This window comes from Porites lutea, chromosome 2 (assembly GCF_958299795.1).
Source record: "Porites lutea chromosome 2, jaPorLute2.1, whole genome shotgun sequence".
Classification (NCBI taxonomy): Eukaryota; Metazoa; Cnidaria; class Anthozoa; order Scleractinia; family Poritidae; genus Porites; species Porites lutea.
Genome location: NC_133202.1, coordinates 36,692,342 through 36,719,206, shown reverse-complemented (window position 1 = coordinate 36,719,206; position 26,865 = coordinate 36,692,342). Strand labels below are relative to the sequence as shown.

Sequence of the window (26,865 nt, the reverse complement as noted above, 5' to 3'; positions counted from 1 at the left end):
CACGAAGGTAATAGGGAAATCAGTGGTTCTGTTCTGGCGCTCTTCCCGCACTTGTGATTCGACTTCTACAGGGTAAAGTCTATTTAGGGGTCTTGTCATTTCCACGACTCGATCTCCACTACGCACTCTTACAACAGCTCCTCTGTGATAACCATCTCGTCCTGTAATGAGAGATTTGACGACTCCCATACTCCAAAGTTGTCTCGGCGCTTTGTCCTTGTAGACGTAAACAACATCTCCGACCTTAATCGTTGGCTTCCTGTTACTCGAATTGCAGTTGTGATGAACACGTAATTCTGTTAAGTATTCCTTCTGCCAACGTTTCCAAAAATGTGAAAGTACAACTTCAAGTACTTCTCACGTCTTGAAAGATCTCGCACAGTGTGATCTCCCCCACTTGGCTGTTTAGCGCTTCCGTGTGAACTCAACAAGCGACGACCAATAACAAGTTGCGACGGTGTAAGAGGATCTCGCATTTCATCACTCACATAAGTTAGAGGTCTTGAATTCAGGATTCCTTCGGTCTCGACAATGATTGTAAGCAGTCCTTCATAAGTGACTCGAGCTGTTCCTAAACTCTTTTTCAGACAGCGCTTTGTTGATTTAACGAGACGTTCAAAGAATCCACCCCACCAGGGTGCTAATGCCACGTTATATTTCCAGGATATGCTATACTCTGCTAACAACCTTTTGAGCTCTTCACTCTTGAAAGCGGAACCATTGTCCGATACAACAAGCCTTGGTACACCTCGTCGAGCAGTGAACCGTTTGAAGCTTCTCACAAACGCTTGAGTTGACATATTTGGAACAAGGTCTAGATGAACTGCGCGACTAGATGCACACGTATATAACACAATGTATGCCTTGTTCGTAACACTACTCTTGTTGTACACATCCTTGACATAAATGGGACCCGCAAAGTCTACTCCTATACATGAAAATGCGAAGTCGTCAGACAATCTGAATTCAGGTAGTTGAGGGGTAGGAGGCACTCCATAGGGGCGACCTTCAAGTTTCTTGCATACTACACACTTGCTTAATATCTTCTTAACTGTCTGTCTCCCTTTAACGACCCAGTATTTTGATCGCAGTTGAACCAGTGTCTCTGCTACTCCATTGTGCATGACTTGTTCATGGCACTTGAGGATCACCAATCTCGTAAAGCAATGTTCTCTAGGCAGAAGTACAGGAAATTTGGTATCATAGGGTAACGACGACAGACCTATTCTTCCTTGACATCTGACTACACCTTCACTGTCCTGATAAAGTCCTAGGGTCGACTTCATTTGCTGGTACTTGTCACTGTTCAGGATACCCTTTTGAACGTGTTTAATCCACTTCTTCTCAGCTTGTTTGTAAACTTGCAAGGATTCTTCTTGGTCAGTTGATCCGTCCCTTCTTCTTTTCAATTTCTTGACAAATAGCAACACAAGTGAAGTAACCCTTATGAGCTTCGTAAGGGAACTGTAGGATCCAGGATTGATGATACTCTCCAGATTTGCTTCTTTTTCGGTACACGTGTTCAATAAGCTGGAGACTGTAGGTTTGGCTGATTTCAGTTCGTACAACTCTTCCTTGGCTTGTACATTTACATGCTGGACTGGCCAGTAGGCGCTTTCCTTAGACAGGAATTCTGGACCATGTAACCACAAACTACTTTCTTTAAGTGCAGTGGCCTTAATTCCTCTTGATGCAATGTCAGCCGGGTTTTCTGACGTAGGGCAGTACCTCCATTGCTCAGGCGGTGCATTTCGTCTGATTTCGCTCACGCGATTCTCCACAAATTGCTTGTATTCCTTATCAGTGTTCCTAATCCACCACAAACAAATCATAGAATCCGTCCAATTGACTACGTCATCAACTCTCACAACGTTTTCTAAAGCTTGACTCACACTCTTCACCAATCTTGACGCAGTAAGGTTAGACAACAGTTCTAGACGCGGTATGGTTTGCTTGTCCAACGGAGCTACTCGGGTTTTTGACGCCACGATCTCACATTCTACTCTTGACTCATATTCTGCTCTCATGTAAACAACGGCTCCGTACGCCTTTTCCGACGCATCTGCAAAACAATGAAGTTGGAGCGATTTAACTTCATTCCCACCGAGACCTTCAGCATAACACCTTTTAAAACTCACTCTTCCAGCTAGTCTTAGGTCTGACAAAGTTGACAACCACTCTTGGTTGAGTTCGGTATCCACTAACTCGTCCCAGTCTCTTTGTGCCTTGCACAGTTTTTGAAACATAATCTTGAAGGGTAGAATAACTGGAGATATTAACCCCACGGGATCAAAGAATCTCGTAGCAGTACTGAGAATCAGTCTTCTTGTAGCTGGCTGAACGTCCACACCCTCCAATATCTTAGTCAAGTCATAGATCAGTTCATCTTGGTTAGGGTTCCAAAGCATTCCCAAGACCTTCTGCTCTTTCTCAGTACCTTGCTTAAAAACTGACTTTGAGAAGCTCTCATCTTCCTCTTGAACACATTCTTTACTGTTTATAGCAAAGTCTCCACTGAAGGCTGAATCTTGTTTCAGTGATTGCAAAAGACTTGCTGAGTTGCTGTTCCACTTCCTCATATTGAACCCTCCTGATTTGAGACAGAGTTTTATCTCCTTCGACAAAGAAAAGGCATTGTTCACATCATTGGCCCCAGAAACGAAGTCATCTACATACAAAGACTTCAAAAGCTCAAGTGCAAATGCATTGTCATTCAGCATACATGTATTAACATGGTGTCTGATAGTAGCATTGAGAATGAAGGGGCTAGCATTCACTCCAAATACAACTCTTGTAAAGCGAAGTAACATAATCTCAGGTGATTCCTTATCGACATCATCTACCCATAGAAAGTGTAAAAAGTCTCTGTGTTCTGGATCAATCTCAATATTCAAAAATGCTTTCTCAATATCAGCAGTTACAGCAACTTCATGAACTCTAAATCTCAGCAAAATGTCCAGTAGAAGAGGATTTAATGAAGGTCCGACATGCAGACAGTCATTTAAGCTTGGTCCAAACACCTTGGATGAGGCATCGTATACAACTCTCAACTTTGTTGTATCTCTGTCAAGTCTCGCAACTCCCCTGTGTGGGAGATAGTGCACATTTCCAGGTTCTAGGACTTGATCTTGCTGCACTTCTTCAACTACTCCACTTTCTAATTGCTCCTTAATCACTTGATCATATTGTTCCAGTATTTCTGGTTGGGTCTTAAGCTTATTAATCACAGTTGCCAACCTTCGTGAAGCATTTGTATAATTATCTGACAGCATAGGGTGATTATCCTTGAACGGTAGTTTGACTTGGTATCTTTCACCAGTGAATCTTATCTCATTTGAAAACTTGTCATGAACTGAAGTTTCAGTGTCCCTTATGCCTAAGGTTTCCAAGTCCCAAAATTTCTGCAAATCATCTTGCACATGGCTGATGTCAGCTGACTCAATTTTCAAAACATGTGTAGCACTTAGGTTAACTGTGCATGACTCTGTCAATGCTGGAACTGCAGCTGGTCCTGACAGTACCCATCCCAACTTGGTCTCAAGAGCTACAGGTCCAGAAGGATCTCCCCTGATTATTCCTCCAGTAAAGAAAGACCAGTAGTGATCTGCTCCTATTAGTAAGTCAACACTAACTGTTCCATTAACAGCTCCACATGCAAGCTGTAGCCCTTGAAGGTATGGATAGCATTCTACTGCACTTTGAATTTCTTGGTTCGATACTGGACTGCATATTACTGGTACAACGTAAGCAGTGACGTACACACTCATTGCATCTATTGTTCTGATGCACAATTGCACAATGTCACATTCCTTTACAGATGCTGAATTGTCACCAAATGTTTTGATTAGCAAGGTTTCCTTACCAACAGTAGGTAATTTTAACTGCTCACGTGTCTTACTGGTTATATAAGATCTCTGGCTACAAGAGTCAAAAATGACTTGAGTATACATTCCAGTTTCCTGGTTATCTGGTCTAGAAACAAAGGCTTGGGCAGTCTGCAACAGTATAGAGTTATTATTGCTGCCAACATGCATTGTTGATGTTCCAACATCTCTGGATCTCTCCTGGGAAGTTTCAGATCTACTAAGTGATGCTAATTCAGCTCCTGAACTACTAGGTTGGACAGGCTTCTTAGGGTTTTCACAGATAGTCACATGATGTCTAGCTCCACAATTAAAACATTTGGCCTTTGACTGACAACCTGGTGCAATATGCCCTGCTTTCAAACAAACAAAACACCTGCCACTTCGTCTCAGTATAGTTCTTCTAGCCTTTGGTTCAGTAATGGTACTACAGGTGATGGACTTGTGATTTTTCTTGCAAAAGACACATTGCAGAGTACACTCTTCACTGCCTGCATAAAGTGCAGATGACGAAAGGGGCTGTTTGTATCTTCCCTTATGCTGGTCAAATCTAGGGTTAGAATTGGTTGGACTACTTGTTTTCACTACATTACACCTTTCTCTTGCCTCCAACTCAGATTTCAGTGCATTTAACAGGACATCAAGGTCCCAAGTTTCTTTACTGCCAAACTTGCGACTGATGATTAATCTCAACTCAGAAGGAATTTTCTCCATTACAACTGGAACTAATAAATTTCCAAAGGACTCTGATTCGACGCCTAGTGCCTTCAAACTTCGAATGTTTATCTCAATCTTGTCATACAAATCACGGAGTTTCTTCGTTTCATGCACTGAACTGACTATTGGCAATTTCAACAAAGCGTCCATGTGGTTAGAAATCAACAGCTGTGGTTTACCAAATCTATCTCTAAGTATATCAATGGCAGTTTCGTAATTATCCTCAGTGAGAGGCAACCCAGTAATTGCAGATTCGGCTGCGCCTGTCACACAACTCTTCAAATAGGTGAATTTTTGGATTCTTGAAATGTCAGTGTTTCTGTTAACCGCAGATTCGAAAGTGTCCCAGAAACTATGCCATTCCTCGTAGTTGCCTGAAAATGACTTTAATTCTAGTTTAGGTAGCTTCACTTTCGCGCCCTCATTGCTTTTGACATTGTTATTAATTTGACTGAAGCTTGGTGAAGTTCCCACGTGTGCGCTATTTTTAGCATCCTCTAAACTCAAGTCAATTCTAGCCAAAATACGGTAAACTTTTGCACAAAACTCACCGCAATCCTCGACTTCTTTCTCAATGTCTCTCCCCTTACTATTTTCCAGAATTGTTTCGTCCAGCTTTTGGATAGTTTCTAGCCTTTCATTGAGGGTGAATTTCAGTCCCATAAGTTTTTCCCTTGACGAATCTTCCACGTGATCGGCAGTTTGCTCGACTAAAATCCTCGTCGCACCTTCCATCGTTTTCTCCACAAAAGCTCTGTGGGCATTTCTAATTCTCTTTGCTTTTCCGTTGTCCAAACTTTTCTTCTTGTACTGTAATCCTGTTCTTGACGATTAATTGATTAAACTTGTTTTGCCGATCCGGCGACTGCGAAGGACCATGTAACCAAATGTTGAATATATAATCAGTTCTCTGTAGCTTTAATTCTTCACTCCATGAAAGCATATTTCTTCACATGTTCATACTTTAGAATTCTGTACTCTGTTCTACACTTAAAGGATTCATCGACATTAATCCGCGTAAAAATTCGATGATCTACACTCAATCCACACACTCGATCAGCTCCACGACTCCGAACGACTACACAGTTCTAAGACTCTCATGCAGAGCTCAGTTTTCTGATCACGTGACGAGTTTTCCCGCCACAATGACGCAATAATTTCTAACAGAGCGCTCCGCTCTTCATTAAATGTGTGATGCGGAGTAGGACTGGCACAAGCGCTCTTTCCGCGCTTCCGGTGCGCTTGAAGGCCGGCGAAATTTTTCTTTTTGCGAACCGGAAATCCTATTTTCTTGCTGTAATTTCAGGGTACAATGTTAAATAGATAAATTCGTTTCATAATATTATCAATAAACAGTTTCATATGTTTGTGTCTGTACGTCTAGAAGTTAAACTTGTTTGTCGTATAATGCCAAAATTTGAGTTTAATTTGAAAGTGTTGAATACCTCCTCCTTCCACTAAATATCACCCAATCGTCTTTGGCCGTTTCGTTTGCAAAAGCTTAACACTTCTTAACCTCAATTTTTACATATGTTAAAGGGGGATAAATTTTGTATGACATAACAAAAAATTAGATTGATATATATTGATATAGTGGCGTTGTACTTCTTCAAACTTTGCTTCTCGGGTGCAACGCGCCATGGCGATTCGCGCAATGCGTTGCAAATCCGGCAACCGCATGTAAACAAAATTTATTGAGGTTAGTTGTAAGGTTTTTCCTCCGTTTTTCTCTCTAAAACAAAACAAGGTAAACAGTGAAAACTGAGGGGAAACTAATTTTGAAGTTTCGAAGAAAAAGAAAGACGTATGAGATGTTTTTTTCAAAATTGAAAAGAAGGATGATGGTGATTGAAATTAGCATAATTTCACCTTGCACGAGCTGCACGCATTCAGCAAAATACACGTCATCTAGTTATGAAACAAGATCTGCTATCTTTTAGTTTTGCCATGGATGACATTTTCCTTCGTGTTTTAGACAGTACTTAGCTGTTTTTGTTTTGGAATAACATCGACATTGGCGAGTAGCAAAACGAAAATATAATTCAGTGGTAGAGTCATGGAAGTAATAAAAGAAACCCTTTGAAAGAGATGTTTGTCTACTCCAATTCAACTAAACCTCCCGCAAAAAATAGCAATATTTGCCTCTCGGAGACAGCGTACCAGCACAAAGGAACGAGGAAGAAGTGCAAGAAAACAAATCAAGCTGCCATAATTCAGCGACAGTGTTTCATGTACAAACCACATCGCAAGCCCTGACCGAAGTCGAAAACAAGCGACATTTCTAAGCAGAGTCCCAGTCCACTGCATCACACCTTTTTGCTCGGACGCGCTCGTTTCACCGCCCTACCTTTATCCGCCCTGTATCCACCTAGGCAGCTCCGTCACGCAATGATTAGTTTTAGTAGGGCGACCTACCCAATACATGAGTACAGCTTTTGATCGAAACTACACTTCTGCATGAAATTTCTTAAAGACGTTTATTGCTTAACTGAGTACATATATTCTGAAAGTCAATATCCGGCTATCACGTTCCGAAGCCGTTAAGTCATGTAGCGATAAGTCATGTAGCGTGGAGAGCGGGATTTTCTTCCAGGCTTGTTCAGATCCTATGGTTTTAGGAGTTGGGTCTTTATAGACAACTTCATCCATTAGGCTCCAAAGATTCTCCACAAGGTTGATATCTGGGAAATTTGGGGGCCAGTATGTTTTCTCTATAAAATTTGGCCGGTTTTTTTTTTTTTTTTTTGCAGCATGCCTGGGTGGCCTTGGCTGCGTGTGCTTGGCGATTGGAACTGAACAATTTTCGCTCGTCTGTTGTTTCATTCACATTTTTACGGTGAAGGACAGGCTTCACCGCTTTCTCTAATATGTTGTTGATGTAGTAATCGGCAGTCAAAGTCTGTCCTTGGGGTAAAAAATGTATCCCAGTGAGACCTCAACCTGTCATTCCGCCCTATATGATCCATTTTGAACTGATATGCTGGAGGAACTTGGCTCTCCTGAGAACCCCAAACAATGTCATTTTTTGGATTGGGCAGCTGAAACAAATATTTGGGACATTCGTCCGAAAAAAGAAAATTATCCCATTCTTCCGCAGTGAGTTTTTTGTACTGTATAGCAAATTGCAGTCGAGCTGCACGTTGCTTGGCTGTGAGCAGAGGTTTCTTTTGCCTTCTCAGCGGTCTCCAACGTTCGCTTTTCATAAACCTCCAAATGCTGTTTTTTCCCCCAACCGTGGCCTTTGCTTGCTAATTGTTGTGAAAGCTGTCTAGTCGAGTTTCCCCTTTTGTACTTAGCTTTGTTCAGAATTTTTTTTAGCTGCCTCATTAAGGATTTTGGGTCTTCCCGTTCTGTTCTTGTCTTCAAACCCGTCATTTCTTGGCGACCATTTCACTACCCAACGTTCAGGTTTTTTCAGCTTTTTGGAAATTTCTTTTACGGACAAGCCAGTAGATCGAAGTATAGACGCTTAGGCTCTCAAGTAGTTGAGCTTTTTAGCATTAACAGGGTGCATCTTCCATGATATTCACAAAACGGAGGAAAGATTGTGAGCAATTCAGGACACAAAATACGACAAATATTTGGCGGGAAAATGCAAAAATTGAATTTTCCAATTAAAAGATGGCGCAAAAAATATATGATACTTTATCAGACTGAAATAAACAGCTTTTGCCCAAATGATTTGTTCACGAGTACAATCGTAAGTTACACTACAGACTTACAAAGTAGAGGAACGAACTTTGGGGACACCCTGTAATCTATAAACACCCCAATTTGGCGCTTTTAGCAGAAATGTAACAACCTTTTGCAGCAAATTTCGAGATATTTTCGCTTTCCTAAATCTAACTATAAAATTGATTCTTTCCTCTTTATTTTATTCTTCTTAGGGACCGGTCATTATTTATCACCTGGGGGGGGGTCGGAGGATTTTGGGGGGGATCACTTGATTTTTAGGAGAACAGAGGGGGGGATCAGTCGTAACTGAGAGCCCAAAAGGGGGGGATCACTGAAAATTTTGGAAGGATTCAGAGGGGGGACCACTCAAATCTGCTTGAACAATGCCAGTTTGAAAGCATACAACATAAATGTGCCCATTCTGCTGGGAGATGATAGCATTTGCAATCTCAATTTGTTCTAACACAACTTTATTTAAAAAACGGAAGTCTGTCACACTGGCGAATGTGTGCATTTCAATTTATATCGAGAAAGCTTTGTTTTAACACTTTTATATTTTTCCTTTTATAACGTGCTCATGACTTAGCTTATATTCATCTTTAAACATGACAGGTGAATTCTAAATTGTGAACTATATAAACTTCTGATAACTGAAACATTGTAAAAAGCGTGTTTGTTTAAACATAAACCATTTATCGCCTGTCCAGGAATGGGCGTCCTGTGTCAGCTCTATACTAAATTCGATTCAACTGCTTCATCTGCCTCATCTTGAGCCTCATCATCCCATTCAACAACTTCATTTGCCTCTTGAGCCTCGTCTTCCGATTCAACAGCAACATTTAGTCCCCTTCGGCAGGTTGACCCTGGACTTTGTGCCCTTAAAATGGCCGCTACTTGCTCTAGTTTTTTTGCTAGGGTCGTGCTAAAAATACCCTTTTCTAGTAGCCATAGCAAAGGGTCTAGATGCAAACGCCTTGTTAGTTTCTTAGCAAAGTCAGCATTGATGCTATCTACAGGAGTAACTCTATCATTCTCTTCGATTGAACCGAAAATTTGCCCCGCGACCTCGATGAGGTCAAGTTTCCTAAGAGATGACGTGCCCTCTGCTTGAGTCGCTTGTCCTTGGTTTTTCGGACCTTCCTCTTATTTTCCTTCTTTCTTCTTGACATTGTTGATTTTCTCGCGCACAAAGGAAATTTCTTTGACAGGTTAATATGCGTTGTGTTGTCAACTTGTTGGATGCGGATTGAAGTTCCTCGTGCAGTGTAGTGATTCGCCTATGTGATTCTTCTAAATAGGCCAACTCATTGCTGATAGGGACTTGGCGGACTGCTATTTGGCACTCTAAAAAAAGTAACTTTGCAGTTTCAAGCACTGATTGCAGTTTCAAGCACTTTGCAGTTTTAAGCAAGATTGCTTGTATGTCAACTGAATTCAGATGTCTGGATCCAGACTCGAAAAAGACACGGATCAAGAGACACTTTTAAAAAAAGACTGCGCGATAACGGCTTTATTATGCTGTAAGTACATCATAGTTAGAAATACTACCTGTATATGAACGTTTAAAACACTAAATATACACGTCGAAAGGTGAATATGGGTACAAAGGCATGGGGGGGGGATCACGAAAGTTATATATAGTTATGAGGGGGGATCACTTCAATAAAATAACATTTAAAGGGGGGATCGGCTAAATTTCGTCGTGTTTAGCCCAAAATCCTCCGACCCCCCCCCCCCCCCGGCGATAAATAATGACCGGTCCCTTAGTTCCACCTTTCCCTAGCGTTTAGCCTGTTCAAAGACCATCTATTTTCTCTTTAGAGATCCTTGACAGGGGTGCCCAACGGAAATATAGTTCAAAACCACTTAAACATAGCATTGTTAAACGTATTTTAGTGTTTAAAAGGTAGATATAGGCATATTTTTATCCCCTAAAAAGTTTTTCATCTGTTCGGGTTTCCTAGCTGGAAGTCTAGTGATACGAAAATTATAGGGATCAAAACTTACGTTTTCGAAAATTTCGGCAAGCAAAAAAGCTCCCAAAAATTCTAGGTGACCTTTTTACGGTAAAAATCCGTTAAAAGTGGGCAATTACAGCGGAGCTCTCGCGCACGCGAAGCGCGCGCTTGCGGAGCACCATGGGTAAGAAAATTTGGTAAACTATTTATCCGAGAAAATTTGGTTATGACGTAGCGAACGCCCACCCGTACACACACTTCATGTAAGCTAATGTCAAATGTCACATCTTGGAGAAATTAACACTTTGTAAGCCATCCGTATGAGGATGAATTGGCAGCTGTCAAAATCAGACATCCGCTGACAGTAATCACATGACCATCTCGCGGGTTCAGATGAAAGATAAGTCGTTTCCCCTACATATAAGCTGATATAATATGTCACACCAACATAAAAATGAAAATGAGATGAAACTTCGCTTTCACCGGCCAGGGCTGTCAGTTTAAAGTTATACGCACTAGCCAAATTAAGGTCAATTGACAGCTGTCAAAATGGGACATGTGAAAACCACTATCAGATCACTAACAAAGTGGGCTCAATGCAAATACACGACATTTCGCCCCATTAATCCTCCATTACAACCCACACTGACACTCGCAGTCAACAGTACGTTTATTTGAAAATTCGTCATTCTAATGAAGTTCAATTGACAGCTGTCAAACTACAGCATCCGCTGACCATCATCACCTGACTGCATTGCGGGCTCAGGTATCGGCCCACTTAGTTCGAGGTTTTTTGAAGTTATCCGCTGACAAGTTACTACTTTTCAAATGATTACAGGCTGAAGTTCAATTTTTTTAACGCATAGGAAATAGGAAGTTGTGTTTATGAGTCGCACTATTTAACTTTTAATTTCAAACTGACCTCGGACGCGAGAATTCAGCCAGCTTTTACAGACAGGGAAGTTGCTTTTGACCTTTCTCACCATGGTCACGCAATGGTCACCCTCTACGTCCAATTTTTATGTTCTCATTAGTCAAAAGTTGACAGGTGAGTTCATGCCGGAAATTTATGCAGCATCTTGAAACTTGTTTACTGATAGCTGAAACTGACTGACGGAGTTTTGTGTGTATAGACGTTGTGAAGCTTTAACTGTCCTTTTCTACTGGGTGCACAAAATGAAATACAGATGCTAGCAAGATTCTTAAGTTATTCATGACTGGTTTTTTATTGTTTTTTTGGTTGAGAAATGCGCCGCTTGCCAAAGTCATCGGAAATCCGGTTTCGGATGGATCGCTTTTACTCACTTCCCCTTGCTTAATGCGTATTATAAAGAGGGTTCAAAAAAGTCTCAAGCGATTCTGATGGCCTTCAGGAACATCTTGACTGGTAAGCCTGAGTTATTATTGTATTTGATGTGGTTTTTTTTTTTTCTGGTTTCCTAAAGTCGAGCGTAGTTTCTGCGCCTAGTTTATGCACCAGACAATGATCTACAATAGCAAGAGGTTTGACATAACCCTACAGATTTTTAAAAAGTCTTAACATTTTCTGACCACAAATACAAAAAAAACGTTGCGAAGAATACAGTGTATTTAGTTATGCTTTTGCATATGCCGTAAAAAGAAAGCTCTGGGCGATATTCTTGCCTCGCGGTTCATCTTGAAGTAAACACCGGGAAGCCGGCTTTAATCTGCAAGGTTTTTGAAGTTTATGAGCTTTTGCTCACGATTTTTAGAGACGCTTACTCTCAAAATTTATCGTCGCGAATGAAAATTGTTGTCTCTGTACATGTTTCACCGAGTTATATTTATTTTACTGATTTTAGTAGTCTCTTTCTCAATTTAATCGCTGCGCAGGTTGTTTTCAGTCGAACATATAACAAAACATCGCACGCAGGAGTACTCAAAATGCTGCGCGTAAATATCACGTAACAAAACCATAAATAAAGGGAAATAAAACCTAAACATAATAAGTTCTCTATCATGTTGAAGCTTAAATGTTCATTCAAACGGCTCCAACAGCTCGCACTGCAAATTTGGTGCTTGACAAAAGTGAGAACCCGTCCGGCTGGCCGTATAGGTGATTTTGGGAATTCTTTAATCGCTCTCGCTAAAAGCCCATTATTATTACCCTACATATCACATAGGAGCAGATTTTTCCGACTAAACAGTCCCAGTATTAAGGAAAATTCTCTTACTGAAAATGTGTTATAACGTGGTCAATTCTATAATTTTTTGCTCAAACTAAAAGCTCGTGCTTCGATCGTCCTGGATAGTGAATGAGCGCAATTTGTCTTGCAAAATTGTGAAAAACTGTAGAATTACAGTTAGAATTACAATAGGGCAAGGAAAAACAAATTCTGTTCGAGGTCTGTATGATCAAAAATAGGCACACAAGAATAGCACTGTTTTCCTCAGATCGTATGTATAAGAACACTGATAAAAGGTATATTTAAAAGACTGGTTTACATACCACCAGATTTGTCGCCAAGACTTACTTGTAAAGTAAACCATTAGAACACAAATCTTTTTCGAAACACAAAAAGACCGGCCTGATTTTTTTTTATTTTGGCCTTCCTTTTAGACAGAGGAATGCAACGTGTAAATTGGCTGCAACCGGGCCCCTGCAACCGAGGACTCTCGTGTGTTGCACAAAATTATGTTTCGGGGATATCCAATCATCTCCATAGATCTTCAACGGAGTGGTTGGAGAGACCATGAATTAACGTTATAAAATAAAGGCAGTGTAGGTGGGTGAATGGTTAAACTTCTTTTGTTTGGGAAGAATTTGTTTTCTTGGCCTGATCTACTGTGATCGAAGAAGATTGCTATTTTTCGGTGTACATGTAAGAGGGTCCACAATAGGGGTTCTCAAATCCCGCTTTCCCGTCTTTTTTTCTTCTCAATCCCGCCATCCCGCCCTATTTTACGCCCGAATCCCGATCCCGTCCCCTTTATAACGAGATTTTTTGCTTGATTATTGAAATAGACATTATATAAGACTTACCTTCTAACAATTATTGTTAGTTTTAATGGTAGCGACCGTAACTTTATTTTCTGTTTTGCTTATTTTTTCGTCCGCGCATCGGTACATGTTTACTTCGATATTTTAAGTCCTGTAATATTCATGATTCATGTCATCTGTCTGTCTCACAATTATTCGACTGCTTTGCTGCTAGTTTCCGTCAGGCGATGAAGCCAATTCTGTCAATTGTTTATGTGGAGTGTAGGACATGGAAAATGTATATAAACACACCGGTTGTAAATACTGAGAAAATGGTCTCTTTTATGAAAACATAAACGTGCTGTTGAATCGAATAGCACGACCAAATGCGGACACCCTTCCAAGCACGAAGTTTGCTTCTCCATCCATAGTGGCGACCCTTTGACGACCGTAGCGCGGGGCACAAAGTCCATTGATCTTCCAGGTTACCGTATAATACATCTAATACAAGGATAATGAGGTCATTGAAACTCAGACCTCTTTTGAGTTTTCTTGAACTCTTAAACTCAGGTTGTCTCACCTGACTGTTTCTTTTAAGAATTTCAAATCTTCACTTGCCTTGAAACAGGAGCTCTAAATTTTTCTTTTGGAAGAAACGCATTCCCACTGGCACCTTTTTCGTAATACCGAGCCACACAATTTATGATGTCTACCACAGTCTACCACATTGTCGTCATTGTCCACTTCCATCAGTTCTGGTGTGACCATACCGAGGCAAGACTCACTTAACAAACGCTCAGTCCAAAAGATCGTCCAGTCCGACAGGTCCGTCCAGGCAAAAGCAGAAGAGGTCAAATCCCTAGGAATCAGTGCAGATCAATGCATGTTCTTAATGAACGTGACTTCTAACTTCAGTGATTTGATACCTCTTTCCAAGTGACGAAAACGACAAAAAATAGCAAAAACGGAAAAGACGAACAACACACAAAGGTGATAACACAGGTAGCCCAAGCTCGAAATATGAGCATCGGCGAGCATCGGCCTTGTTGCGTAACGTTCAGAATATAAGAATTTGTATGGGAGAAAAAACCTATCGTTTCTGTAACCAACGAAAATGAAAGGATTTCAAAAAAAAACAGTTTATCTTACTTAAAATGTGTGTTACATCTCTCCTGTGTGGTCCACGGGCCGATTTATGGCCGTTTTATGGGGTTTTATGTAAACGGTTTTCTACCTATATAAAGGTTTACCCATAAAACTGACATAAAACGGCCATAAATCGGCCCGTGGACCACACAGGAGAGATGTAACACACATTTTAAGTAAGGTAAGCTGTTTTTTATTGAAATCCTTTCATTTTCGTAGGTTACAGAAACGATAGTTTTTTTTCCCATAAAAATCCTTATATTTTGAATGTTACGCAACAATGCCGATGCTCGCCGATGCTCATATTTCGGGCTTGGGCTACCTGTGGTGATAATGGGCAAAATTCGACAGGCTTTACTTTCTTTTGACACTCGTAGCTTGACTACAAAGGCGGTATACACTAAAGAACCGTTTTCTTTCAGTCAACGCAAATAATTTTTAGTCAAGACAAAACTAAATTCCCGTATCCCGCTATTTTTCCCTTACGATTCTCGTATCCCATCCCTATAAAAATAGGAAATCCCGCTCCCGCTGGTTATTAAAATTCCCGCATCCCGCTCCTATTTTCAGCCGGCATCCCGAGTATCACCACGAACATAACAGGCCAGAGCCCCGATTTTAAGTACTAGGCGACTTTGAAAGACGCGTGCTTCACATATTTGTGGCGGATTAGAATGCCGGCTTGGTCAGAGGCCCTTTGTTTAAAACATGGCGGGATACTCGCAGCTTAAGGCAAGCATGTGCCTTGTAGCTGTCAACATAATGCTTTTTAATTACATTCTGTCATAATTAACAAAACCCGATCCATGTTTGATTGAAAGTAATTGTACAAATCTGGTACCAGACAAACCGCTTTTAAAAAACAAAACAACAAAACTAGTTTATGGTTATTTCTCATTAATTTCACTTATCAAAACAAATATTTACTTTTATCAGTTTTCCCGTTTCTTTCAAAACATCCTTCATTTCCGGGCGTTTCACTGTAGTCAATGAAAGACACGTTTTATCGGTCTTCTTTTACGCGAGAATATCAAAATTTCCACCTTTCAAAACGCGATGAACCAAAGCTCGCAGGGTACCAAAGCGCCAAAGGCGCACGATGCAGTCCTGGTGTTGTGTGAGCACCCGTTAAGAATAGTGAACGGCAAAACTATCAAGTTTTGGTACAGCGAGAGGCAGCTAGTTTCTGTACCCAAAGGTTAGTGCATGGACAGGCTATCGAAAGAAAATAAAAGGGATGCTTGCCCAATGGATAGTAGGCCTAACTACGCAAATAAATGTCTCATTGCATCCTTGTCTGCGAGGTTAGTACTAAATTTACTCTCTAGAATGCATTACACAACTCATCAATCAGCAACACTTTGCAAGTAGAATTGGCGATCAGTGTGGGCAATTTATATTTCTAAAGGACGTCCGTCGCAGAAAGGCTTAACGCGCGGGGGTTTTTAGTCAATGACTGACATAAGAATTTCCTCACAATCGACTAAGTTAGAGTGCGATAATGTGCGCGTGAACTTTGCATACAACTGGCAATAAGCTGAAGAAACCGGAAGCTGAACACCATGAATAAGTTACTAAATTACATCGCTCAGGTTTTTTTTCTTTTTTTTTCAAGTAGCGGAGGGGTTTTTTGTGCATTCTGTTGCGCAGTTTGGCAGTGATATACCGAGCATCAGACAGGTAACGCGCCGAAGCCAAAATTTCACTCTTCTTCTACCAAACAGTTTTCCTTCTATGGTCTTAGTACTGGTCCCGTTGCCGAAACCTTGCACGAGCAAGATACGGTAATCGAGAGTCGAAAATCGAGAATCGATATTGTACTCGGAACAAGAAAAGGTCGCCGTCCAAGGAACAACTGATGCAATGCAAGAGCTTCAAGCTGCTGAGAATCGCCAATTCTGGATTACAAGCAGTGAAGGAACTCCAGAGAAGCGTCCAAATTATGAGGGAACTTTGGAGGCCAGTCAGCCACGGTGATTGTCGCACCACGCATAAAGTAGAATAAATTTGTTAGCCTGGTCTTGTCTTTGCCACAAATCACGTAAAACTATAAAGACGGTACCACTATGAACTCTGGAAAATGAAAATTCAATAATACTATGGTTGACGACTGACAGTTTAAAAGAGAGACAACCTTCACCTCAGAATCTTGGACGCGCCGCCTGTAAGCTCTGAGGGAGAGGGAAGCCCCATAATTTGGCCTATTTCAAAAAAAATGACACTACAAAAATAACCTACAATTATGATTTCAAAAGGGAGACTACCATCACCTCAGAAACTTGGGCGCGCCGCCTGTAAGCTCTGAGGGAGAGGGTAGCCCCATAATTTGGCCTATTTCAAAACAATTGTCAGTACAAAGATGACCTACAATAATAATTTGGATAATGACCGACACTTTAAAAGAGAGACTACCATCACCTCAGAATCTTGGACGCGCCGCCTGTAGGCTCTGAGGGAGAGGGTAGCCCTATAATTCATTTGGCCTACTTCAAAAATAAATGACACTACAAAAATTACCTACAATAATAATTTGGATAAATGACCGACATTTTAAAAGAGAGACTACCATCACCTCAGAATCTTGGGCGCGCCGCCTGTAAGCTATGAGGGAAAGGGTAGCCCCATAATTTGGCCTATTTCAAAACAATTGTCAGTACAAAGATGACCTACAATAATAATTTGGATAATGACCGACATTTTAAAAGAGAGACTACCATCACCTCAGAATCTTGGGCGCGCCGCCTGTAAGCTCTGAGGGAAAGGGTAGCCCCATAATTTGGCCTATTTCAAAACAATTGTCAGTACAAAGATGACCTACAATAATAATTTGGATAATGACCGACATTTTAAAAGAGAGACTACCATCACCTCAGAATCTTGGGCGCGCCGCCTGTAAGCTCTGAGGGAGAGGGTAGCCCCATAATTTGGCCTATTTCGAAACAAATGACAGTACAAAGATGACCTACAATAATAATTTGGATAATGACCGACATTTCAAAAGAGAGACTACCATCACCTCAGAATCTTGGGCGCGCCGCCTGTAAGCTATGAGGGAAAGGGTAGCCCCATAATTTGGCCTATTTCAAAACAATTGTCAGTACAAAGATGACCTACAATAATAATTTGGATAATGACCGACATTTTAAAAGAGAGACTACCATCACCTCAGAATCTTGGGCGCGCCGCCTGTAAGCTCTGAGGGAAAGGGTAGCCCCATAATTTGGCCTATTTCAAAACAATTGTCAGTACAAAGATGACCTACAATAATAATTTGGATAATGACCGACATTTTAAAAGAGAGACTACCATCACCTCAGAATCTTGGGCGCGCCGCCTGTAAGCTCTGAGGGAGAGGGTAGCCCCATAATTTGGCCTATTTCGAAACAAATGACAGTACAAAGATGACCTACAATAATAATTTGGATAATGACCGACATTTCAAAAGAGAGACTACCATCACCTCAGAATCTTGGGCGCGCCGCCTGTAAGCTCTGAGGGAGAGGGTAGCCCCATAATTAATTTGGCCTATTTCAAAAATAAATGACACTACAAAAATCACCTACAATAATAATTTGGATAAATGACCGACATTTTAAAAGAGGGACTACCATCACCTCAGAATCTTGGGCGCGCCGCCTGTAAGCTCTGAGGGAGAGGGTAGCCTCATAATTTGGCCTATTTCGAAACAAATGACAGTACAAAGATGACCTACGATAATAATTTGGATAATGACCGACATTTCAAAAGAGAGACTACCATCACCTCAGAATCTTGGGCGCGCCGCCTGTAAGCTCTGAGGGAGAGGGTAGCCCCATAATTAATTTGGCCTATTTCAAAAATAAATGACACTACAAAAATCACCTACAATAATAATTTGGATAAATGACCGACATTTTAAAAGAGGGACTACCATCACCTCAGAATCTTGGGCGCGCCGCCTGTAAGCTCTGAGGGAGAGGGTAGCCTCATAATTTGGCCTATTTCGAAACAAATGACAGTACAAAGATGACCTACGATAATAATTTGGATAATGACCGACATTTCAAAAGAGAGACTACCATCACCTCAGAATCTTGGGCGCGCCGCCTGTAAGCTCTGAGGGAGAGGGTAGCCCCATAATTTGGCCTATTTTGAAACAAATGACAGTACAAAGATGACCTACAATAATAATTTGGATAATGACCGACATTTCAAAAGAGAGACTACCATCACCTCAGAATCTTGGGCGCGCCGCCTGTAAGCTCTGAGGGAGAGGGAAGCCCCATAATTTGGCTTATTTCAGAAACAAATGACAATACAAAAATAACCTACAATAATAATTTGGATAAATGATCAACATTTTAAAAGAGAGACTACCTTCACCTCAGAATCTTGGGCGCGCCGCCTGTAAGCTCTGAGGGAGAGGGTAGCCCCATAATTTGGCCTATTTCAGAAACAAATGACAATACAAAAATAACCTACAATAATAATTTGGATAAATGATCAACGTTTTAAAAGAGAGACTACCTTCACCTCAGAATCTTGGGCGCGCCGCCTGTAAGCTCTGAGGGAGAGGGAAGCCCCATAATTTGGCCTATTTCGGAAACAAATGACAATACAAAAATAACCTACAATAATAATTTGGATAAATGATCAACATTTTAAAAGAGAGACTACCTTCACCTCAGAATCTTGGGCGCGCCGCCTGTAAGCTCTGAGGGAGAGGGAAGCTCCATAATTTGGCCTATTTCAGAAACAAATGACACTACAAAAATCACCTACAAAAATTATTTGGATTATGACCAACATTTCAAAAGAGAGACTACCATCACCTCAGAATCTTGGGCGCGCCGCCTGTAAGCTCTGAGGGAGAGGGTAGCCCTATAATTTGGCCTATTAAGTAAAAAACAAGTAATAATACAAAATAACATAATATAAAAATAACCTGTAATAATAATTTTTGCATTATGTTTGACATTTCAAGGAGAAACCATACTGTATCTGTGACGTTGATTATACAGATCGCCCAAGCGAACACGAAAATGTTGAAGTGGAAGCTAGAATATCTGGAGTAATCCAGCGTCTTGGGCTCCTACCAGTGAATAAGATTTTGGCGGGATTTCGACAGTGCTTGGCGTTCTTTTTGGAGAGTGATTTGTCACTGGAGGCACATCGACGCTTACATCGTCTTAAGCCAGAGAAAAAAGACTTGAATCCTTCGCCGTTTGATAAAAAAGGTCGTCCATTGAATCAGATAATCGGTCTTGCTGTTCCTCAAGGAGATGTGAAGTAGAGCTCGAGCTCTCGCATTCTTTTACACTGGTGACTATAAAATGTGCATTGTTGACGGCTTTTCTCAAACGTTCAAATAGAGAAGATTTAAAATTTCTTTAGTCAGGGTCTTTTCCACGCAGAGTTCCTTCCAAACCGGAGAAAGATGTGCCAGCAGAGAGTGTATTCCTACTTGTGGCTCCACAGTAAAAACTTGATACGCCGACTCGCCGTTTTCGCTTCGAAGGTCACCAATGTTGACACGGCATACTACTCTTGAAAGAAGTTAAATAAGCCATCGCAGAACTATTTTCTTAAAAGAAAGCACTTGAAAACGCACTGAAAGCGTATCAAGCCTATTTGAATCCAAATGCGGCGAGAAAACTGTAGTTATCAATTGCGAAGCCAGCCGCGAAGATCGACTTCGACCGTGAAATGAATTTATAATCCCAAATAGTCTGATCAAATTTCGCGTTTCTTTGAGATGTCTGGTTCATTTAATCAGAAGTACAAAGTTCCTTGACAGGTAATGTGTCCGGCGCTCTCCAAAGGTGTCTGGAGGAATGCTTAAAACTAATTACGAAAGTAACGCTTGTCTGTTATTGGAAATCGATCTGCGGTGGTTGCTGTGGAGATTAGGCCTCCTCCTGCGCGCACTAAAATCGGGGCTCTGGCCTGTTATGAATAGCCAAATCCCGCATCCCGCCAAACCTATTGTGGACCCTCATGTAAGACTATTAATATCATAGGTGACGAATTACTCCCTAATTTTGGTGCGAAATTTCAGCGTTAATTTGTAATTTCACATGTGAAATTACTAAATTGCCATGGCAACCTAACGTACGTCTCAGTGTCAAGATGGCGACGAAGTTTTAAAATGTCGTGAATGAAGATGTTAGGGCACAAAAAGACGCTTTAGAAAACCTGAACACACGAAAGAGCACATCAAGAAGGATTCTAATTCTATTTTTAAGCTCTAAACGTTCGAGAGAGTGCAGGAGTTCTCGATCGATAAGCATGTCAAAAATCCAAGATAGCTAACGTAATTCGTCACCCATGATATTAATAAGTAATCAAATGGTATACTCGTGAAATTAGGGAATAATTTCACTTGCGTTTTGTCCAAATCCTAATAATTTCCCTCGCCTAAAGGCTCGGGAAATTATAAGGATTTGGACAAAACGCGCGTAAAATTATTCCCTAATTTCACTCGTCACCATTCGATTACACATACTAACTCGATGTAAAATTTGATTCACTCTTGGACTGTCAAATTATTCTTCTCTAAGGAATCACTTTCCCTCAAATGTCTAATGAATCTACCTTAAAGTTAACACATTAATGTTTATTATTTTATTTAAATTATTAATTTATTAAAGTGAGCTTCGCTTTTAGCCCTGGCTAAATCTATATATTACCATTCTTTAGATGTTCGAAAGTTCTAGAAGAGGTAGGCAAGTAAGAAATTTTACAACAAATGTTCCGAAAATTGTAGATCTCAAATCGCCTTTCGAACAGACATTTTCCGAAAATTGACGTTGGGTGCCCCTGCCTTGAGCCCGCTTATGGAAATACAAATGAATGTAACATCCGCTGGGGATTTATTGACAGATAGCACAAGGGGGTGGGGGTGGGGAAAAGAGACAATACTGTGAAACCCCGTCTCCGTTAATACGGACACTGAGGGGGCCATAAACAAGTCTCCTTATTGACGGTGTGTACGTATCAAGCGGGTTGAGTTCGAAAAAACTGTAACGACCAGGGACAAGGCAAACTACCACCGTAATAACGAGGTGTCCGTATTGATTAAGCGGGTGTTTGACTGTGGGGGCCTTCCTTTTTTTCTCGCGCGCTCGTTTCGCTCGAGTGCTGTGAAATTGTCCATAAGAAAAAAGGGAAAGAAAAGGGAAAACGTCTATGGACAGGTTATCTTGCCTTACACCCTGAACTACTCCGGCACGTGCGGTTGCACCTTGGGCAAGGGGTAAGACCCCTAACAGGAACGTACAGTAGCTAGCCCAAGAAGACAAAAAATATGTTTACGAGAACGTTAGACGTAATCTTAGCCTTTCAGAATTTCACTGATGTGACTCACAAGGGAGGTAAAAGAACTGAGGTGTCTATCATGTGTTGTGGGAATGGGTGGGGAGGATTCGTGCCCATCCTTACAGGGAAGGTCTTTGCTTAATTCAAGGAGAAAGACAACAAGAAAAAACAAAGGTGGCTTTATTTGAGGTTTACATTCTACCTTTACAAGAAAAAAAACACATCGTCTTGTAGAAATAATGTTATTTGAAACACACGCATGTCTGATCTTTTTCAACGTAGAAGGGAGAATTCCCCCGGGCTGCTCTAACCACGCAACTCAAAGTCCATAATAAGCTGGGCGGCAGGTTTTATTGACATATATGTAGTCATCAAATGGTTGTATGTTTTGGTCCTTCTGATCAAGGGCAACCTACAATAAGGACAAACTCGACAATGTGCTGCACAAACAGGATGCTTTATAACTGACAATTCAATAGTTATCAGCAACTAAATCCCTAGGCGGATTTCACTTTCAAACGATCCCCTCAGCATAGTCGCAAACGTTGTTCGAAGGCCGATTAGCGCTAACCCGGGGTTAAATTTTGACCTGGGTCTCTTTTTTATTTACCAAAAGCATTTTCTTGGACAATTTTCTCTATTCTTTTTAAAGTAGCCAATCATCAAAGGGTAGACAAAAGGAATAGACTACATTTGCTTTCTAAGCTGTCATACCAGAATTCAATTTTCGCACTTACCCTGGGTTATCTTAACCAAGCTTTGAACAACCCGGCCCAGTCCAGCATAAAGAATCATGGGAAAGCAAGGCCAGAAAGTTTAAATTTCAAAGGTGACACTACCCACTATTCAAATTGGTAAAACAACGCAAAGATAAAGCTCCCCAATAGAAGGAAACACCTCGTCGATAGGACAGAGGGATCATCCTCCGACTTCAATGTCTACTTAAAAGCTCTTAGTAAACTACGTAGACAAAAATGAACCAAGGTTACCTTTTCCATTTTCTCCATTGCAGTAATGAGGTTTTTCCCAACCACTTTGCTTACGTCTTCCTCACTGTAACCTCGCCGAAGAAGCTCTTCTAACAGCTTGGGATATTTTGAAACATCTTCCAGCCCTTTAGGAACCCTAAAAACACAGCGGGAACATGGAGACGTGACTGGGTTGCTTTTCATATTCACACTAGTCCACATTGTACTCCGTGGGGGAGAAGGTACTACCTTATATAAGCCATATAGGTATGCAACCTCGTTCCCGGGTTCTCTCTCCTACCCGTCTCGCTCCGTAGGGACGGGTAGGAAAGAACCCTGGGAACGAGGTTTATAGGTATGTACCGCCCAAAACGGTAGGGTTTTTGGGCCTTTTTGGTCTGAAAAGGGCTATACACTTTGCCCATTTTGCTCTGGAATTGGGTATGGTTTTCGAAGGAACTACGGGAGTGTATGAACGCATTTATCGTTTCAATTCCAAATGAATAAGAACGAAATAGAAATATGCGAATTCGAAATGTATTTGAACAATTTTTTGTTTGCGCTCTAATCTAAGTAATGATGACATAATTCCTGCCTAAAGGTCAGGTCTGAAAACAGGTATGAATTTTTTAGGTCTGGTCTGAAAACGGGTGTGAAAAATGACATTCTTTGGTCTGAAATCGCGCCAGGATTTGGAGAACTGGGCCGCACAACTCTACCAAGAATTCCCAGAAGTACACCCCCTGGGACTGTACTATTGTGGTCACACGAAACACTCGCGTCTACCTCCTGCCAAATTTGGTATACAAATACAAACTTAGGATTTTTGTTGCAATTACACTGGACGGGAAAATTTGCTGGAGAAGTGTTTTAAAAATCAAGAGGTATGGATGCTTAAGTTGATGTTTAGCCAGGGGTGAGATTTGAATACGATCGCATGAGGCTAATTTATTGGGAGGCTGAAAATCCATCCTCTAATGAGTCGGACATCCACAGGCCCGATATATTCGAAGGTTGAATATGATCGCCCAGGTGGGTATAGTTCCTTACATATGGGACTTTTGGTTACAGGGACTAAAGATTCGAAACCCCAAGTGGTAGTCGTCATTAAGAGAGTTGCATATCGTCAGTTCATGTCATTTTTAAAACGCTAAATACTATTGTGATTGTTTGATATGATTGCAATAATATATAATCTTTTGTGGTTAGTTATATAAATGTGGTGTTAATGTTTGTGAAGACTTCGATCTTGTTAAAACAAGATCGGTGCGTTTCGATCCTTCTTTTGACATTATCTGTCACTTTATTGTTTTCCAAATTTGCCTTTTTTGCCAAATTTCTATAGTCGTTAGAAGTAGTCTGTACAGTACGTAACAAACTCAGCAGAGTCCCAGTCAATGCGATGGTAGTCTGCCAGTCAACGCGAGAATAACAATTCATAACTGTAAGATTGGCGCACCACACCTTGGTACACCATCGTAGTCACCTCCTAGTCCAACATTGTCAATGCTAGCAACGTTCTTTATGTGGTCAATATGGTCTGAAAAAATTAAAGAACATCGAATAAATAAGTAAACAAGAACTCAAACAAGTAGTAGTTATTTTTCGAAGACTTCATTGGTCTAGGGGTCATTACGTCCCCCGCTACTTGACGATAATGGTCTGTTATACGCAACAGAGAAAAAGGCGTTTTGCCACACTGACAATGAAGTACTTGTGCACAGTTTGGTCCCTGTCTTTGGGGAAGACCAGATCGAACATTTCTAACCTAAACCAAAGCACCCTTAACTAAAGTTGGCCGGCACTCAGAAAAAAAGGATTCCTAATGTTTAATATATAAATGTGTAGATTTAGCCAGGCGAAGCTCTCGTCAATATACTTATAGTTTACTCAACCACTCTTAGTAGCTGAATAAGCTCTATTGGCAAAAAAGAACTTAGCACGTGCAGCACACTTTGTTGTACATTTCTTTGCAGTTGTTTTGCACGACTTCAACGTGAATCTTCCTGGTGCAGGTTTTATGGAGGAAGTGTCGCATGTGCTCCTGTTCGCCTTTTTTTTTTCACTGCCGCTCATTTTCAAATCGGTGGTCGCTAGCATTTCTCATTTTCTCACCACCGGTACAAAAATTTTTATGTTTCTCTACCAACGAAATTTATCTCCTTTGTTATCTTATCTCTCGCTCTCGCTCTTTCTCTGGTATCCACGTCAGTATAGGCATTAAAATTTAGTCGAGAAACAGCTGTCAAGTCATCTTCAATATGGATGGCAAATGCAACTGACAGGCTATTGTCATTTTTCATGTCCTTGGGCTCCTGCCATGCCTTATCATAGTACTGGTAGTAAATGTGACATTTGACATCGGGTTACATGTAGGGACGGTCACTTGATTACCAGATTCTCGTTTCTATAGGTTACCATTTTTCTTATCCATTGTGCTCCGCCGTGCGCGTTCCGCGCGTGCGAGATCTCCGCTATAAAGATCTTTTACCTGCTACGTCAGTTAGAGAGGCTTCTTTGCTGCACGTCAGATAATCATTGTAAAAATTCACCATAACAACGGCACCATTGCTTGGCTAGAAAGAAATCAGTATAAACGGAATGATTTACCACTATTTCGAATTAGTAAGAGAAAATTTGCATCGCAACAACCTAGCATAGGGTTTTCTGTGAAAGAAAACGAATAATTTCAATTACAATGCAATTTAGATGATAAATATGATCTAAGGTTGGTTGTCCTTGCGATTACCAATTTTGATTACCTAACCGACCCAAATATTGCGCGCATGTAAATGCCATCGTGAAGACTGGCTACAATCGAACCTCCCGTAAGCGGACACCCACGGGACGAAGGGTAAGTGTCCGCGTACGGGAGGTGTCCGCCTACGGGAGGGTGAAAGCATATAATGCACCAGAACAAGTATTTTAAAGCTTTAAGACCACTTGTAACTGTATTATCCATCAAAGGGTTGTTGGATGTTGCTTTTCTGTTATACTGTACATAGGAGGAGCAGGATATGGTGTGGAATTGCCTTGAGAGTTTAAATTTCAAGGCGACAAATTTTCGTGCGACTGGCTCAAAGGAAAGTTAAAAAAGGAAAACTTTGATGTACTGTAACAAAAAAACCTTATTGGAACGTTACCTTCGTATACACTGTACTGTTCAGACTCAGACACTGCTTTTATCTAGGTGAGTGTGTGATTAAAGAATTAAAACTGAACCTATTTCGTTAGCAATTTTCTTGATGTATTGTTCATTGCCGCTTACGGAAGGTTATTTTAGACCCTGCGGGCCCCAAATACGTGTCCTTGTCCGCTTATGAGAGGTGTCCACTGACGGGAGGTTAAAAATGTAGTTTTTGAGAGGAGAAATCGCCGGGACCGCGGTTTGCGTGTCCGCTAATGGGAAGTGTCCGCTTACGAGAGGTGTCGGTTAATGGAGGTTCGACTGTATTTTTGATTTAAACATGAATTTTAGAACATTTTCGTTTACATACCCTTTCCAGTACTTGAATACCCAAAACGCTCTTACGACAAATTGGATAAATGACCAGTATTAAGGTTGCTGGCATTAAAGTCGTTTTATAAAAAAAAACTAAATAAAGTGAACGTCTAGTTACATTTTCTTAATCATTCCCCTAATGTTCCAGCGTTAAAAAAACTTTTGTGTTTATTCATCTGACCAACAAATGCATTAGGAGAGGGGATGAAAAGGTTTCTTTGCTAAAGTGGCTTTCTAATACGACTGGTCGAACCCCGCTTTAGGGATATCCGTTTAATGCATGCGGGCACTTCGTCATTACGGACAGTTTTTCTCGTTCCTGGGGACAGTAAACCCTCTCATTTTCTCTAAGTTCACTCGCTTTTGGTCCCGTCAGCGTCCGTATTAACAGGTTTGACTGTATAATGTTTGTCAGCTTCCAAACGCCGGCAAAGTCGAACAACAAATCGATCTTCATATCATTATATACTAAATATACGAGTGTTCAGCTTACCAGTCTCTTCAAGACATCATCAGGTACGTTTCTTGTGTTGTTACAAAGAGCAAAGGCAGACGAATGGCTGAAAATAACTGTACGAGACATTAAAATTGTTTCAGAAGATGACAGACAATAAAAGATACACGACACTCCAATCTGCAAATTTTTCTTTCCACGTCCACACGTATCCGTAGTCAAATCGAATTTGCCGTTCCACACGTATCCGGATTCACTCTCAGTTCATCAATCTTCGACTCATGCGAAAATTTTATCGCCAATCTTCTTCAATATAAACTGTGCATTTGACAAAATTGCCCATCA

General features: G+C 40.9%; 2 protein-coding genes across 2 annotated transcripts in view; both read right to left on the bottom strand.

Moving 5' to 3' along the window:
• Positions 1–299: 299 nt before the first annotated feature.
• On the bottom strand, positions 300–5,315 carry LOC140926125 (uncharacterized). Its single transcript, XM_073375918.1, has one exon. It carries the CDS (start codon positions 5,313–5,315, stop codon positions 300–302), a length of 5,016 nt encoding a protein of 1,671 aa, XP_073232019.1.
• A 16,444-nt stretch (positions 5,316–21,759) lies between these two features.
• LOC140928513 (dipeptidase 1-like) overlaps positions 21,760–26,865 on the bottom strand; it is a 9,288-nt gene continuing 4,182 nt past the window's right edge. Inside the window, exons 5-9 of the mRNA XM_073378272.1 lie at positions 26,560–26,636; positions 25,056–25,140; positions 24,029–24,104; positions 22,586–22,721; positions 21,760–22,008 (exon numbers count right to left, since the gene is read on the bottom strand). Of these exons, the coding sequence (XP_073234373.1) occupies positions 21,916–22,008; positions 22,586–22,721; positions 24,029–24,104; positions 25,056–25,140; positions 26,560–26,636 (467 nt within the window). The 3' untranslated portion in view covers positions 21,760–21,915. The remainder of the gene's footprint in view (positions 22,009–22,585; positions 22,722–24,028; positions 24,105–25,055; positions 25,141–26,559; positions 26,637–26,865) is intronic.

Bases quoted from the DNA above. Each gene is read 5' to 3' on its own strand.
- LOC140926125 (XM_073375918.1), bottom strand. From the start codon at position 5,315: ATGGAAGGTGCGACGAGGATTTTAGTCGAGCAAACTGCCGATCACGTG.